This window comes from Hirundo rustica, chromosome 6, assembly GCF_015227805.2.
Source record: "Hirundo rustica isolate bHirRus1 chromosome 6, bHirRus1.pri.v3, whole genome shotgun sequence".
NCBI lineage: Eukaryota > Metazoa > Chordata > Aves > Passeriformes > Hirundinidae > Hirundo > Hirundo rustica.
Genome location: NC_053455.1, coordinates 5,715,970 through 5,731,586, shown reverse-complemented (window position 1 = coordinate 5,731,586; position 15,617 = coordinate 5,715,970). Strand labels below are relative to the sequence as shown.

General features: G+C 45.1%; 1 protein-coding gene across 2 annotated transcripts in view; it reads right to left on the bottom strand.

Annotated features, from left to right (window-relative positions):
* Nucleotides 1–15,617, bottom strand: part of MNAT1 (MNAT1 component of CDK activating kinase) — a 116,502-nt gene that overhangs the window by 664 nt on the left and 100,221 nt on the right. The window contains exon 8 of one of the 2 annotated variants that reach the window (XM_040067472.2): nucleotides 10,231–10,255. The exons of the other annotated variant lie outside the window; for it this stretch is intronic. Coding sequence (XP_039923406.1) covers nucleotides 10,246–10,255 — 10 coding nt within the window. The 3' untranslated portion in view covers nucleotides 10,231–10,245. Of the gene's footprint in view, nucleotides 1–10,230; nucleotides 10,256–15,617 lie in introns of those variants that run through there. 2 annotated transcript variants of the gene reach the window in all.

Below are 15,617 nucleotides of genomic sequence, written 5' to 3'. Positions count from 1 at the left end.
TTCAGAGCAGAGCAAACACATCCAACACCCCTGCTGCTCCCAGCACAGCGTGGCTGAGGCTACTTTTTAGGAGAAAGCAAGGAGATGGAGCTGCCCACTGCCCCCTGGACCCACGAGGATAAAACTTCCATGAGTTAAAGCAGTGATGCACCTTCAGCCAGGCTGCCTCAGGCAGCGCTCTGGTGGCACAGGGTTGAGGCACCCAGGGGCTCGTGTTCCTTGTGCTCGCTCTGGGGGTGCCTCATGTCCCCTCTTCCACAGGTCCTGCCAACACAAGGACACCACCAGAAGCTTTCCTGCACTCCCACAGGAACAGGAGGGTTTCAGCTCTGCCACTTCATGCCAGACACTCCCCCAGGCTGACTGTGCCAGTTGCTCTGATGACCACAGGGCTGAGCTTGTTACCTGTGCCCACTGACCCCAGGAGTTAGATCTGTGGGAGGCCACCATCATTTTGGCTAAAGATGGTTCTAAATTTCCCCATTAATTAAGCATCATCACCCGTTTACAGAGCCATCTAATTCTACCCCAAACCTTGACATGGAAGCAGGAGTTGGCTTGGAAACACAAACACACTGCCTGTGCTGGCACTGCTGCTCCTGGCTCTCCTTGGCTCCTTCCAAGGGCTCCACCCCAGCCACACACACCGAGATCTCCTGTTAAAGAATGGCTCCATCCCACACCGTAACCCCACAGCTCTTGCACCCCGTGAGACAAGTACAGGACAGATTCTCCACTAGCTCTGCACCAAACCCCCCTCAAACAGACAGATCCAAGCAGGAGCAGCACGAGAACCACCTCCAATCCTGACCACCACTAAGTGCTTTCCACAGGGGCCGCGCTTCGGCCGCTGTTTTGATTCCTCTCCTGGTACACGCTGCTCCTGGGAAGGTTGAGTCACTCCACCTCTGGCTTGGCAATCCAAGCATAAACTTGCAAAACGCACACAGCCTTTTATAACGTTATCCTGAGAAACCTAAAACAGCTGCACTTTTGGCAGGAAAATACAGGACCACCAGTAAAATATCCAAAACAGTTGCATCTTTTAATTTATGACTGTACACTGTTTCCATAAAGAGTATATAAAACAGGTCAGATTTTATAGGTAAGACATAATAAACAGTCATACCCATTGATGCCATAAAAGCATAGAAAAAGAGATTACTGAGAAATGATTAATTACAGTTTTAAAAACTGTATTTCTTGCACCTAATAACCACAATGCACAGACATGAGCAATGTTTCTGAGGGATTCTTGGTGAGACGCTGAAGCTGAGATTGAATTTACCTCCTGTGACTGAGTTGAGGTGTTTTGTACCAAGCTGTGACAGAATCTGGCCCTCACTGCCAGACACTGATTCCCATCAGCACAGACACAAGCAGGAGAGCACAAAATGATAATAAACCCTTTTAATAGTGCTCAGTCCAAAAGAATCTACAAATACAGCAACAAAGCTGGTCCCATCTCTTAATTTGCACGGGGTGGTGGTCTGCAGAGAGCTTCTGGTTTGTGGCACAAGACATTTTATGAGTTTTATTTTTTTTTTTTTAACATTCTTGTTACTTGTCCCTTAATATTTTAAGAGGAAGATCTCATCCTTCCCAAAGGGCTTTTAAAACTGCTGTGGGAAACAGGAGCTCCTTTCCCTAGCCAGGAATGATGGGCACTGACAACAACAACAAATTTCCTTCAAAATGCTGGTGTGAAACTACCTCTACCCTCCAAACCAGAGAGTCTTATAAAAATCAGTTCCCATCTTGGCTTTCACTTCTATCATATTTATTTCATTGCACAACTTCATTTTCCCCTCATGCATGAAACAGTCCAGTGAAAACAGGATTATTTTACATTTCAATAGTAACAAAGGTTGGTTGTGTCTTTCTCATTACTTTTCTTATCTTCTCTTACTTCTATATCACTGAAAGGAGAAAAACAGAGTCCATTGTTTCCCTTTTTCTAGGACATCTGAAATTGGAGCGTTAGTTTCATAAGACAACCTGACTTCCAGCCACTGCAGCGCTTGCAGTTAATTGGGAGGTGATCTCTGAAGCAACACAAAATCATTGCCAAAAAGGCTCCCTTCGACTTTTACTGCACAACCTGCCCTAATTCTCCTCACTCCTGTGAAACAAGCACGGCCCGCTGCTGGCTGTCAAGCGAGGTCTTTATTTTCTTGTTAAGTATCTGAACTTACTGCTCTTGACCCATTTAATTACTGTGGTACACCAGGCAATTGCAAAGAATCTGCCACGCTGAAGCCACACAATGAGAAGCCAATGGGTTTTTGCCGGCTTTTCCACAGCGGTCCCCATCTGTGCTGCCTGATTCCAGCCATCCCCTCCACAGGAGAATCTCTCTGAACTGGATCCCTGGGGTTTCTGGCAGAGGTCAGCACATCTTTTCATGTACACCTTTACAACAGCAGCAGGAAGAAGCGCTTGCCAAGTTTTATTTCCAAAAAAGCCGAGCTCCGTTAGGTCTTGGGACCTGGAGGTAATTGCTCTCACTAGTTAGCAAATTCCAGCACACTGGGTCTGTTTTTCATAGGTTTATTTTAAGTACCTGTAAATCTTATAAGCAGAAACCAGGAAAAAGAGGTTTGCTTTTTCTGGTGCACGGTTTTTTAATGTAACTTGTTTTTACTGAGGGCAGACTAAACCCTAAACTCTGAAGTTAAAAAAAGCCCACGCTATTATTTTTGAGCAGGGCTAAAGGGCTGTGTGTTCCCTGGCCCCCCATTTCACACTTCCCATTCCCAGCAATGCCTATGCTCTGCTTCAGGCTCTGCCCAAACAAGCCCCCTTTCCTTGGCTGCAGCCTTTGGATGTTGATCTTCCCCATTAACCTTTCATGTGAGTGAAAATACATCATAGTTTGTTCTTCACGAGCCTTGGGGGGCCCATTCCTGACCTGCAGTTTCTCATCCCCATGGAGGGGCTGGGAGGAAAAAAACCAACAAAACCCCTCCTGTTTTCAAGGAAAGAGGTGTCGTTCACATTCTGTGGAGGCTCAAAATCAAGCTGGTTGCTCCTGGGAGGGGTTTTCTTCACATTTTCTCCTTTCCCAAGGCTCTGTCACAACCATTTCACCAAGAGAGGCCAGGACCGTGGAGAGCTATGTGGGCTCAGCGTGGCAATGGATAACATCCCCCTGTGCCTGCCCAGCACAGCCCCAGTCCCCTTGGCACTGCTGACAGCCAGAGGAACCAAGACCAGCTCAGCAGCTCCCAGGGCCACTGGCAAACATCCCCTCACTGCTCAGCAGGGTGGGCTGGTTCCAGGGAAATTCAGGAAAAGTCGTCAGAAACAATCAGAGAGAATGGAGACACGGCGCAATCAAATCTGGCTAAAATAAACACCAACCAAAAACCAAACAAAGCTAAAATCCCCCACCTAAACCAACAAAAAGAACCAAACACACAACCAGCAAGCCCAAACCACCCCATGGCATGTCCCTTCACTCACCCAACTGAACGTTCCAGCGCTAGGGATTATTTCACACCATCTTCTCTGCTACCTGAGGTAAATACACTCCCAGGGGTGTTTCTGCAGATGCACTACTTCGAGATACATATGGAATAACTGTGTATTTGGCATACAGATTATTTTTACCTATTAGGTATTTCATGGGAGTGAAGAAAAGAAAAATCATTCACAAGTCGTCTGACAGGGAAAAAAAAAATAAAAAAGAAAGAATTTAATTCTATTCCACAGAGCAGATCTACTGCTCATGCGATTATCTGCAGTATCCAAGACAGAAAGTAACGGGGCAGACATTAGATCTGGGAAATTTTCCAGATTCATCATTTAAATAATAAACAGTGGTTGCATAAAGCAAGCAAAATACTCCAGTCTGGAAAATTGTGTGAAGCATTAGCAAGGCAGTAGCAGAGACTGCTGCATTCCTGAGCCTTTCTGGAGACAGCATTTTCATTGGATTTACCAATCCCTAGGATGAGCTATTGCTGCGTTCCTCAGGGCGAGCTGCAGAGACGGGGTCAGAGGAGAGAGGCACGTAAGGAGCTGCACTGGGTCTGGCCTGGGTTACTCTCTAATCCCTGAGCAGGTACAAACTGAGCTCCTCTGCTCAGCTCTGCTTTCCTTCCAACCAGTCAGCTCGACCACAGTCGCTCCGTGCAGCCAAACAGAATTTGTTTCTAAAATGAGCCGGGTCCATTGCTGTTAAACAGCCCCAGGAAATGCATTTGGGGATGGGCCTTCACTGGGTGTTACTCAAATGTGGTGTGGTTCTCCCTCTCTGACTAATGTGACTAAAGCAGGGCAAAAATACAAGGCACAAAGCCGGTACTCAAACCCAGAATAGCAATTCATCGTTCCAGGGAGTAGCTACAAGCCTGATCCTCAAATTAAAAAGAAAGAAAAAAAAAAAAAAAAAAAAGAGTAGACTTTCATCCATTTTAGCATTTGGGCACTGTGATTGTATTTAGATGTTAAAGCCACCGGCTGTGACTGGTGTGAGAAGTTGCTGCAGAACCCCAGCTGACACAGAATTCGAGTTTAACACAGCCATGAGCTCAGCAAGGGCTCCTCATGAGCCCAACCCAACCCCTCCCTGCCCGAGGTCACACTGCCAGCCCTGATGGGCACCTGCCACCAGCCACTCCTCTCCTCCACCCTCCAGACCACACAGACAAAATGGGAGAAAATTTGTTTAATAGGTGCAATCACTGAAGGAGTTCTGCTATTTGTTTGGGGGTTTTTTTCAATGCTTGTCTGTATAAAATTGCAGCAGTGTGGATGTCAAAACAGGGCTAAGCATGGTGAGGTCCCAATATGACAGATCCCAAGGCAGAGAGATAAAAAATACATTTTTACCTAGATTATGGTACCTTATGGACTGAACACAACCCACAGTGCAGGGGTACAAGGAAAAGTCACTCTAAATACCAAAACAGAGTTTTGGCTGCTAAAATCCTGCCAAAAACAAGTGATCCAGCACAGACCCTGCCCCTGCAGCCCCAGCAACCTCACCTGCAGACAGCAGTGCTGTGCACGTTCAGCTTAGCAAGCCAGGCTGTTTTGTTATTATTAATAACCCTGTGCTGCCTTCTGAGGGCTTAGGGAGCAGCAATTGCTCTCTGAGGTGTCAGATGAATGCCAGACCCTTCTCCATGCCCCAGACTTGCTCAGCCCAGTTCACTCAGCCATGGCCCAGGAACCTGCTGCAGAACCATCGCTCGCTCAGCACAATTCCGATTTCCAGCAAGGAAATTTAGTGCCTTCATCTTGCAATAAATTCTGCAAAAGCAGATCCCTTTTGTCTCTAATGGATCTCTTTTTGTTACAGTTAAGGATTAAGAAAAAAACATAATTGAGAGTTTAAGCTCCTAGAACTTTTATTTCTCCACTTTAGGTTTTCTGTGTTCTACCAGAAATAAACTTCCCCAGTAGAAAAGACAGGAAATGCCCCAGCCCAGCAAATCAATAGGAGAAATACAGGACTCCCAGTGATTCTTTTTAACCTCTTCCATCTGCTTTTTCTAAACAGCAATTTGTTTCAAGCACTGTCAGAGTTTTCTCAGGGCCTGAGTGTGTATAAACTGTGTGTGGTGAAACAAAGTACTTTAAAACTGAAACAAAACAGGTCTGCCACAGCACATCTCAGCTAAGATGGAACAGGACAGAGTTCTGCTACCAGACACTGAAAGAGGCAAAAAAGCTTCTCAAAATGTGATATTACCTGTGAAACAGCTGTCACTGATAAAGCCAGTTCTGACTCCAAAGGCAGAAATTAGTGATGGGTTATTCCACCCTCTTTTCGCCCATAATGTCCTTTATATAAAGGGCAAACATTTTGGAACCTGGAAACCCAAAGCCACCAGTGTCCTGCTGCAACAGTGACCCAGCAGCAGCCTGGGGCTCAGTGCTCCCTCCCAGCCAGCTCCTGCAGTGACCAATACAAGAATTTCCGAGGGTTTAAGGTAAAAACTACAGCACTTTTATTTGATGTTTCACGTGAACTGCTTCCTCTGTTAATGGTGAAACCCATACATGACCTGAAAGATAAATCTAATGACCCATCTCAGAGAGTTTATTACAGATTACCCGTGAACTGGTGAGTGCAGTCGTGAACCTTACAGTAGAAAAACCTTGAAATGTAAAGACTCAAAGTCACAGAAGCTCTCCGCAGTGGGGGAAGAGAACAGAATCAGATTTTCCCATGCTACTTTCCCTAAAAACTTCCTCTTTTTGTGATGAAATCCAGAGTCCAGAAACCAAACATTTCCACTGAAAAGCTAATAGATTAGGGAGTGGACTGGAGGGAAATTTCCTTATGACAGCTACCTCAAAATACACCTCCAGTGCTCCTCATAAAAAACCCCAGTTCTTCTACTGGCGCAAAAAAGGATTTTAAAGGAAGAAAAGTTGTAGAGAGCACCTGGTTCTCCAGCATTTTCCCAGCACTGCAATTCTACTGCTGCCCTGGTTTTTAAATAGATGTGAGACCAGACTCAGGTACTTGCATTTATTTAACACATAAACATTTGCTTTTGGAGTAACTGAGAAGCCAGTGCTGTTGCCTTGAGGTAAGATGAAAAGCTACAAAGAAATTGAGATCAAAGGAAAAGGAGAAATGCCTTCCGCCTCCCAGAAACTGATATAATTTTAAAAGAAGTGGATGTTTTAAAGTGTAAAGACAGGAAACTAACGATGAAAAAGGTTTTATAGAATAAAAGAAGCTTTGTACTCCTCTGCCCTGATATGCATTTTGCACACTTCCTCTGCTGCAGGCTGGATGCAGCCCTGGGACAGGACGTGCAGGCACGGCCAAAAAAATGAGGTTTGGACAATCCCCATCCCAGTGCAGGGCCCTACCTGAGAAGGCACCACCTTGATATATTTAATGAAGAAAAATCCATAAACTCCAAGTACAATGGACTACAGACGTTGAGACTGTCAACTTAGAACACTGTAAACTGCAGATATAAAAAACTACTTATTCCCGTCTTCAAAAGGAACTGCAAATCAAATTATACCTGGAGATGTTACAAACCCTAACAAGTTAAATAAACCTCCCCTTTTCACTGAGGAGTTATCTAAGCTAGAGGTTCACATTCAACAAGAATTCCCATGTGTAAATCCAGTGCATGTATGAGAAACACATTTCTCCCCTCATATGAGCCCACAATTCACAGTGGGTGTCTGCATATTGATAATAATCAAATGCTACATTTCATCAGCTTCTCTCAGCATTTGATCAGGCAGCATCACTTCAGACAAGGTAGAACAGTTCCAGCCTTAGAAAATGTGAATACCAGTGCAAGAGAGCAGCCAGTGCGGTCCTCGGAGCACTCAGTGATTCTGAGCTAATGTGGGAAATCCTGAACATAGTCTCAAAAGTTCAAGTGATGACAGAAGTCATCTTGTTTAGTTGGGTGCTTTTAGTTGAAAAGAAAAACAGCGCTGAAGCTGCTAAAGTACATCACAACCCCACTAAGGACCCCTTAGAGAAAGGAAGCATATCCTCAGCAGGTCTAAGGCAACACGGGTTATAGGATTCTGCGCTGGTGCAGCGTGGATTCAAGATAAGGATTATCTGAAAGTTCTGCTCATTTTAGCACACGACTGCCTATTTAAAAATAACAACAGGAAATGGAAAGCAGAACCTGCAAACACACGAATCCTTTGCAAGCAAAGGAAAACTAAAAGCTATACAAGTTCTTTTTGGTCACGTGTTTCAACTCCATAAAGGATATTTTATCCAAATTCTACGCTGACTTCTCTTTCTTCCATTGTTGGGGGGCTTCCTCGTATCTCACTTTCCTCCCAGTAAAACATGCAGTTGTTTGGATGGCTCCTTACATGGCAGAGAAGAGCCATCACCAACTGCGCTGTGTAAACAGCTGGCTTCTTGTTGCTCACCACGCATCTCCGCACCGCGCATTCCCGCCAGCTCCAAAACGTGCACAGGCGCTGCCACCCTTTGGATTCATTTATTTTGTTCCCTTTTAACCACAAGGATCCCTGCTTCAACTCCTTCCTTAATAGCTGCTTGGATTCCTTACCCCCGTGCACTTAGCTGTAACGAGAGGTTAGCGTTTATTTCTAGAAGCCTCGCTCACAGGAAGCCTTCCTTCAGCGCCAGCGACTTCCGTAACTCCAGAGGGGCCGGCGGCGCTCGGGGATGAGCGGGGGGCACCTGCTCCCCCGTTTGTCATCTTCCTGAGGTCACCCGCCAGCTGTCTGTCCTCTCAACACCCGGCCTCAGCACCGCGCTCAAGGCATTCTCCCCACGCTCGGCTTTCCAGGTCTGGACTTCCAGCTCCAGTAAATCAATCAGCCCGCAGAGAAAGCGCCGCGACAAGCGCCAGCGGAGCGCTGTCACGGCCCCGAGCGGCCCCGCTGCGCACAAGGACGCCGCGGTGCCCGCTGGAGCCCGGCGCTGCGCTGCGCGACCGGCACGGGTCACGGCGGGAGCGCTGCAGAACTGCAGCTACGTTTGGTGCCTGACTAAATCAGGCTCTGCTCGTTCTTGACCCCGGGAAGAATGTCATTGAACACAAGGGCCTTTTCTCAGCTGCGATATTGGATGTTTTTGGGGTTGGTGTTTTTTTTTTTCTTTTTCAGTGGCTAAAACAACCATTAAGCCGCCATTTCTGCCATTGCAAAGCAGCTCTCTCTTTAATGTGCTGTGGAAATGTTTTGGCACGGACTGATCACCAAATTCTTCGTCTTTCCCTCCGTCCTCCCACTCCACTCCTCCTCCCACGCACTGTGTTTAGGACAAAGGGCACAAGAAGAACACGGATGTGTTTAAATATTTATTAGAACTCTGAGGAAGCTAACCACTGTTCTGTTACTTTCTACCTAAGCCAAGACTGTTTTCACAGCCTTATCTTTTTTATGTAAGGATAGGGCAAGTTCAGTTTTAAAGAGACCACTGTGCCTTTCCCCTGGGCTGGACTCTGGGAATACAGCATCACTTCTGCAGGCTGGAAGGGAGAACACAGCTTTTATTCTGAAAGACAGTTCTTTTGGACACGCAAACTCTTCTTTTAGGATAAAAATTCCCTCCCGTTCCTCCCACTCTGCCTTTTTTTCCGTGTTCCATACACCCCACCGAGCACCATGAATCCCCCAGCGCACAGCCAGAGATCCATATTGATGAACTGGGGCTTTGGGAGAGCTACATGAAAGAGATTCCTCCTGCACCAGCTTCCATATAAATTATGCATCTGTAGGCAAAGGGTGTCCTTTCTGAACAGAGCACTCACTCAGGAACACCTCCAGAAGGAGGATGGAGATGCACAGACACTTTTTTCTCCCTCTTTTTAGCACATTTTGCTTGATGCACAGTTATGGGGCAACAGATGAGGACAGTTGTGATTGTAGTAGAGAATCACAGAATGATTTGGGATGGAAGAAACATTAAAGATCATCCAATTCCAATCCCCCTGCCATGGACACAGGGATGCCACCCACCAGCTCAGGACACAACTGCAGAGTTCAGGATGGCTCCAAGCAGACAGGAGGTGTTTTAGCCCCAGGAGCACTGGTAAGGACCTTGATTTCAGGCCTAAGGCTGGAAAATGAAGTGGCAGAATGCTTTTAAAGCTTTTCTTGCATTTGAGGACTTGCTTTAGTCCCAGCAAGGAAGAGCAGAGCCCCTGGCTGACTCGTGTATCAGGCACGGCAACAGGCTTTGCCCCCAAATCACTGCTGATGGAAAAAAATCATATGAACACAGAAAAAGTGGTTATAACCTCAGCTTTGAAATAGTTTCGCCAGTCAGAAAGTCAGTTCTGTTTTCACTGTGACACAGCACCCTCTGTTCTGACTAAGTAGCAATGAATTCACATCATATGGCAATTCCAGTTTAATATGACTCAAAATAGCACAAGAATTTCTAGAGGGTTTTTAGCTGCTGATACTGATCAGATAAGTAAGCTGCCAAACCTACTAATTATCTCAAATGAAAAACTACAAACTCTTGGTTATTTATTTCAGATAACAAGAACCCAAAGTTATTTTCTTTGGGCAGAATGTGAAAAGTGTCATTGTTGAAAGCAAATATTGCAGTTTGAATGACAGTATTTAAAGAAGATGAGATCGTTCAGGTCAAAAGAAGGTGAAAACCAGGTCTCTTTCTCCTGCAGCTGACTTGTGCTCTAATGCACCAGCCCCTGGGCTGCCTCAGGTTCTAGTTGCTGCTGGTCAGGTCAGCATTTCAGGCTGATGCTGAGGATCAGGTTTACAGCTCTCAGCCAGGCTGGCGTTTGTTCCTCAGGAATGTCTGGAAGAGGTGGGAGAGAGCAAAGAGGACAGGAGCTCCTCAACTTCTCCTCAACACCAGGGATGGGTGAAGGGTGAGAAGAGTCTGCCCCAGGCAGGAGCAGCCTTTGGGCTGAGCTCTCAAACCCTGACTGCAAAGGAGCTGCAGAGCTCCCACAGGTGGGGGAGGAGGGAAAAGTTGCTCTGTTCGCCTGAAAATATCTTTTACAGGGGAACGAAGGTGAAAATAACCCACTCCTTCAATCCTAGGCTATTTCCTCCTATCTGTCAGCATATGGTAGCAGCTATTATAATTTGGCTTAAATATAAAGCATCATTAAGAATATTTTTCTGTTTTAACAGCTTAACAATTCTATTGTGAAATCTGGGTGAAATTCTCTGGATTTTATTTTCTTCTCTATTGTGCCCTGGTAGAATTTCTAGAGGGGAAAAATGCAGTGATGATAGGAGATCTTTATTTTACTCTTCTAAAAAGACAATGATTTAAGTGTCTAAATTGAATCATTCTTTATATGATTTCTGTTGAATTAATTTTAATTTTCCGCTGCTTTCAGTCTCATCCAATATCCTGAAACAGCAGAAGCCCAGATATGAAACAGGAGTGTGCTGAGTTAGGCAGAACCCCTTAGTTTCACTTGGGAGAGAAAATACCAACAGAGCGGTAACAAAGCAGTGACATCCACAACTGCTGAAATTCTCCATGGATTATTTGTTAACAACTCGACTCAACTTGCAAACTGCATCCCCAAAATCTGTCTCCAAAGAAGTTGTGCCTAGTGACTGAACTGATCCTGAAACTGGTGCAGAAAGTGCCTTTTTAACCATTCAAAGAAAGTGCCCAGCAATTAGTGGGGATTGCTAATAAAATGACATTTAACAAGTTCTCCTGCTGAGGAGAGCTCCCAGTAACACTAGGTGGCAGACGGCTCTGTCACACTGAAGACACCTGCAGACAGATACACTCACAGAATTAACTTGAGCTTGATTTTAAAAAAAGCTAAGGAGAAAACAGTTGAAAGCAAAACAGTTCTAAGATCCCATTTTCCATCCACTCTTCCCGTTCAAATTCTGCCTCTGATATCCCCAGTGCATGTTATTTCACCATTTAAGCTATCCCAGAATAATACACACCTTTCTAAACATGAACCTTCAATCACATCTTACTCAATTCAGATGAAATTCTGTATGTGACAAGTGATTCTATTAAGCTTTTACGTAATTAAAAAGACATTCACTGTTTAAAGAAATAAATGGCCACTAGGACAAGAACACAATAAAAACATACACTGTGAGTAACCCTGAAGCAAACTTGAAATCCAGCCTGGAGTGCTAAAAATTTCTGCAAACACAACTTCTGCAGCTGAAAGAAAATCAACAACCTACAAACAAACTCATTCAAAAGTGCTCAAGACTCAGTGTGAAAAAGATCTGATAAAAATGGCAGCTGCTCCCTCACAGAGGTGCATTTTCAGGAATACTTTTGTAACTACACACAAAATTCAACTGCTTGTTTCTAGTTTTACATATTTAACCCTTTAATAAACATCTATGCTCCGTTTTCCTTTATTCTGGCCACTTTCCTTTCAACTCCTCCAAGTTTCTCTCTCATCCTGTATAAATCAAATACACGAGGAAACAAAGAGGTGTTAGGAGGAAGCTGTAAATACAGAGAGGGAAAGCCAAGCACTGTCTAAATGCTGAAAAACAAAAGGCAATTTGTTTTGCAAAACAAAATGACACTCGTGTTTCCTCAGACATGAAAGTCTGAGTTGACAGCAAAGATTTCTCCGAGATGCCCATGGCTGCACTGCTTTTCCACTTGCCAAGCCGTAACACCCCAGATTTAAAGCACTTGAGGGGTGCTTCCCCAAGCGTGGCTGGTGCCAGCACCGAGCTCAGCGCATTGTGGAGGGTTATTTTGCACCTCTAGCCATGGAGGCTGTTTGTGTTTAAATATAGGATATTTTATCATTCGCAGTTGTCAGCAGTGGAAATTGTCATCTAAGCAGGAAAAGATGCTGTTGAAGAAACAGGAGGGGTTGGTTGGAAAGTAAAAATTATTTTGGCTGTGACAACTCCTCTCACTGCCCACTTTGAGGGTAAGGGATCATGCCACCCATTGCAAATTGCTGCCTGAGAGTCAGAAAAATCAATAGTAGGTAGGAAAGCCAACTTGCCAAGGCTACAGCCACTGCCAGCAGATTATTAATGCATCTGTCTGCATTCTTTAATGTTTCCTAAGAAGCAACTATGTTAACTGAAAAGGTGCGACATGTCACCAGCCCTTCTCTTCTCTCCTCTTCATTTTCTCTCGATATTAAAACCTTGGCTACCAAAGAAAACAATCATGTTTCACCTCATCTTTTCCCAGCTTTTCTGAAGTTCAGTTCCTGCTCTAGAGCAATATATACAGTCTAAGTACTACCCCTGACAAGCTGTTTGACAGCCCTAAGTTGCACATCTATTTTACTCCCAGAGCCTCGGAGTTGGTAGGGCGTAGATGGGAAATGGAGGCCAATTAAAATAAACACAGACAATATCAATGAATTCTTCAGAAAGGCACAAGACAAGCAAAATGAAACACTACTGCCTTTTGCCCACGGTTAGAACTCAGCTCATCTCACAGGCTGAACGCTCTGGCTGAGGTCCAGAAAGACACTTAAGCACATGTCTTATTTTAAGCATGTGAGCAGCCTCATTGATTTTTCACTCATGCCAGGAAGAATATTCAATGCGCTTAAAGTTAAGCACATTGTTAAGTGCCTTCCTGGACCACAGCCAGGCTATTTAGCCCTTGCAAGAGTTAGTCTAGAGAACATTTACCATTATTTTAACTTCTCAAGGCTTTCTTTGAGATAAAGTTTTACGGTGTATGAAAATACTTCATTCATACGAGCAGTGACTGCTTCACAGCAACCTTCAGGGACCGAGTATTCCTTCCCACATCTTCTAAAGCAGTAACTGGAAGGATTAAAGACACACAAGCAAATATACCGATAAAGAAAATAACTTTTGAAAGGGAAGCCAATAGTCTTACTGATCTGGAGAGCAAAACGAGCCCTGCACTGAAAAGCTGACAGACGTATTAATTTTCAGTGAAAACTAATAAAGTCATTTGCCAAAGTCCCATTCCAATACCAAGTCCTGTGCAGGAACTTTGAAAAGCAAGCTAATTGTTGACTGAAATTAATTATCACAATAAGCACACATTCAATTCCATTTTCCCTTCTTCCTTTTACATGGAGTTAAATTCAAAATCCGAGGAAAGGCCTGTTAGTGCTTCCTCAAGATGACCTCACCACATCAGAGCACTTCAGAGATCAAAGGCACAACAAGCACTTTGCTCTTTGCTACAACAAAGTGATGCCATTTGCTATGTTTGCTACAGACAATTGGATTTTTATCTGGTTGGCGTTATGCAGGCTCAGTTTCATACCCTGAGTAAGAGCTAAAGGTGTTTAACAGTGCAGCTAAGGAAAGCTGGACTGGGTCAGACTCACGCTCCCTCCACCCCAGCCATCCCTCTCCAGGAGCAGAAAAGGGAGTGCACAGGAACCTGACCACTCCAGTGGGACCAGCAGGGCATTGACAATTTGTTCCTCTTTTATGAGCAGATGTACCTTTGTACTTCAGTATTTGTTGTTGGTTTTTTTTTCCCTGGAGAGTTTAAACTCAGTGGTGAAAGCACACAATTGACGGGGGAAACAGAACAGAGAGGCAGTTCAACACTCGATCACCTCTGAAATCTCATGGTGACACAGCTGTACCACACACCATGCCTTACACCAACGCAGCTCCACTGATTTCATGCTACTGAGCCCACACCTGATGGCAACTCCAACCTCAGCATCCAACACCCCACTTCACAAACTGGTGGAGCAACCTCTGAGACCTCTGGAAAAAGGAACTAAGATGACAAAGACAGCCTGCAGACAAAAAAAGACACTTCCTAGTGGATTCTGCCCTAGAAGTCATCAAATTGAAATAAATATTATCTTTATTTTAAAATATTTACCTTTTTTTTTTTTTTTTTTACGTATCTTATTGCTGAGATTACTTGGTGAAATTTCCCCACCTTGCCATGCAATCAGAGCAGGACAGTAACACTGAGAAGGCTGAGGCTGGAAGGCACACGGGGATCCCACTTGGTCCAGCCTCCCTGCTCAGCAGGGTCTGGGTCTGCTCAGGGCTGTATCCAGTCAAGTTTTAGTATCTCCAAGGAGGAACACCCCACTAACTACATGGACAACTTGTCCCAGGGTTTGACCTCCCTTGCAGTAAATTCATTCCAATGGAATTCTATGTATTACCATTTGTGTCCATGACATCTCCTCCTCTCCCTGGGAATACTGAAAAGAGCCTGGCTCTGTCCCCTTCACTCCCTGCCCTCCCCATCAGGTATTTACACACATCCACAAGGTCCTCCCAAAACTTTTCTTCTCCACATTGAAGCTTCCCTCAGTTTCACCTCAGTTTCACAACAGACACCCCAAACCCTACCTGCTCCAGCATGTCCACGTGAGGGACGCTGGATGTGTCCCTCACCAGCGCCGAGACCTCCCTCAACCTCCTGGTGACACTGCCTGGCACAGCCCAGGAAGCTGGTGGCTTTTCTTCCCCACCAGGACAGGCTGCAGGGGACAGACCCCAGGTCACCATGGGGCCACCATGGGGTGCTCCAGGCCCCTCTCCACGGAGCTGCTTTCCCAGCAGGTCGGCTCCAGCCCATGCTGGCACATGGGGTTATCCCAGCCAGGTGCAGCGCCCTGCATTTCTCTCAGACTGCTGTGACACCATTTCTCCAGCCTGCTGAGGTCCCTCTGAAGGGCAGCACAACCATCTGGAGCACAAGCTGCTCCTCTGGCCTTTGCATCACCTGCAAACCTGCTGAGGAAGAGCTCCTTCCACAGCCAGGTGGGAAAGAAGAGGGTGCGGGTCCCAGAATGTACTCCTGGGGTGAACCACTGAGTCCTGCTCTGCTTTCAAACCCACAAATAACCAGGCATGTTAACAATATTAGATTGTATTGGTTTAAGCCGTTCCCATTTTTAAATTTAGCTGGTTAAATGAGTGGAATATTTTAACATATGAGAGAATTGAGTCTGTTTCTGAACAGTATCTGCTGGTTCAACTTGTCCTTAAAAGTGAACCTCCTTCAAGGAAACTTCAATTTATGACTTCAGAGGGAGAGACAGACTTCTCTTTTTGAGCTGTTTTAGTCCCACATGGTGGACTTCCTTAAAAAATCATTTCTGCAGACAAAATTGCCCCTTCACTTGAAGAATCCAGAGCAACAAGAAAGCTGTATTCCAGAACTGGGATTAAAGCCAGTTTATGATGGATAAACATTGAAAGCTAATGGT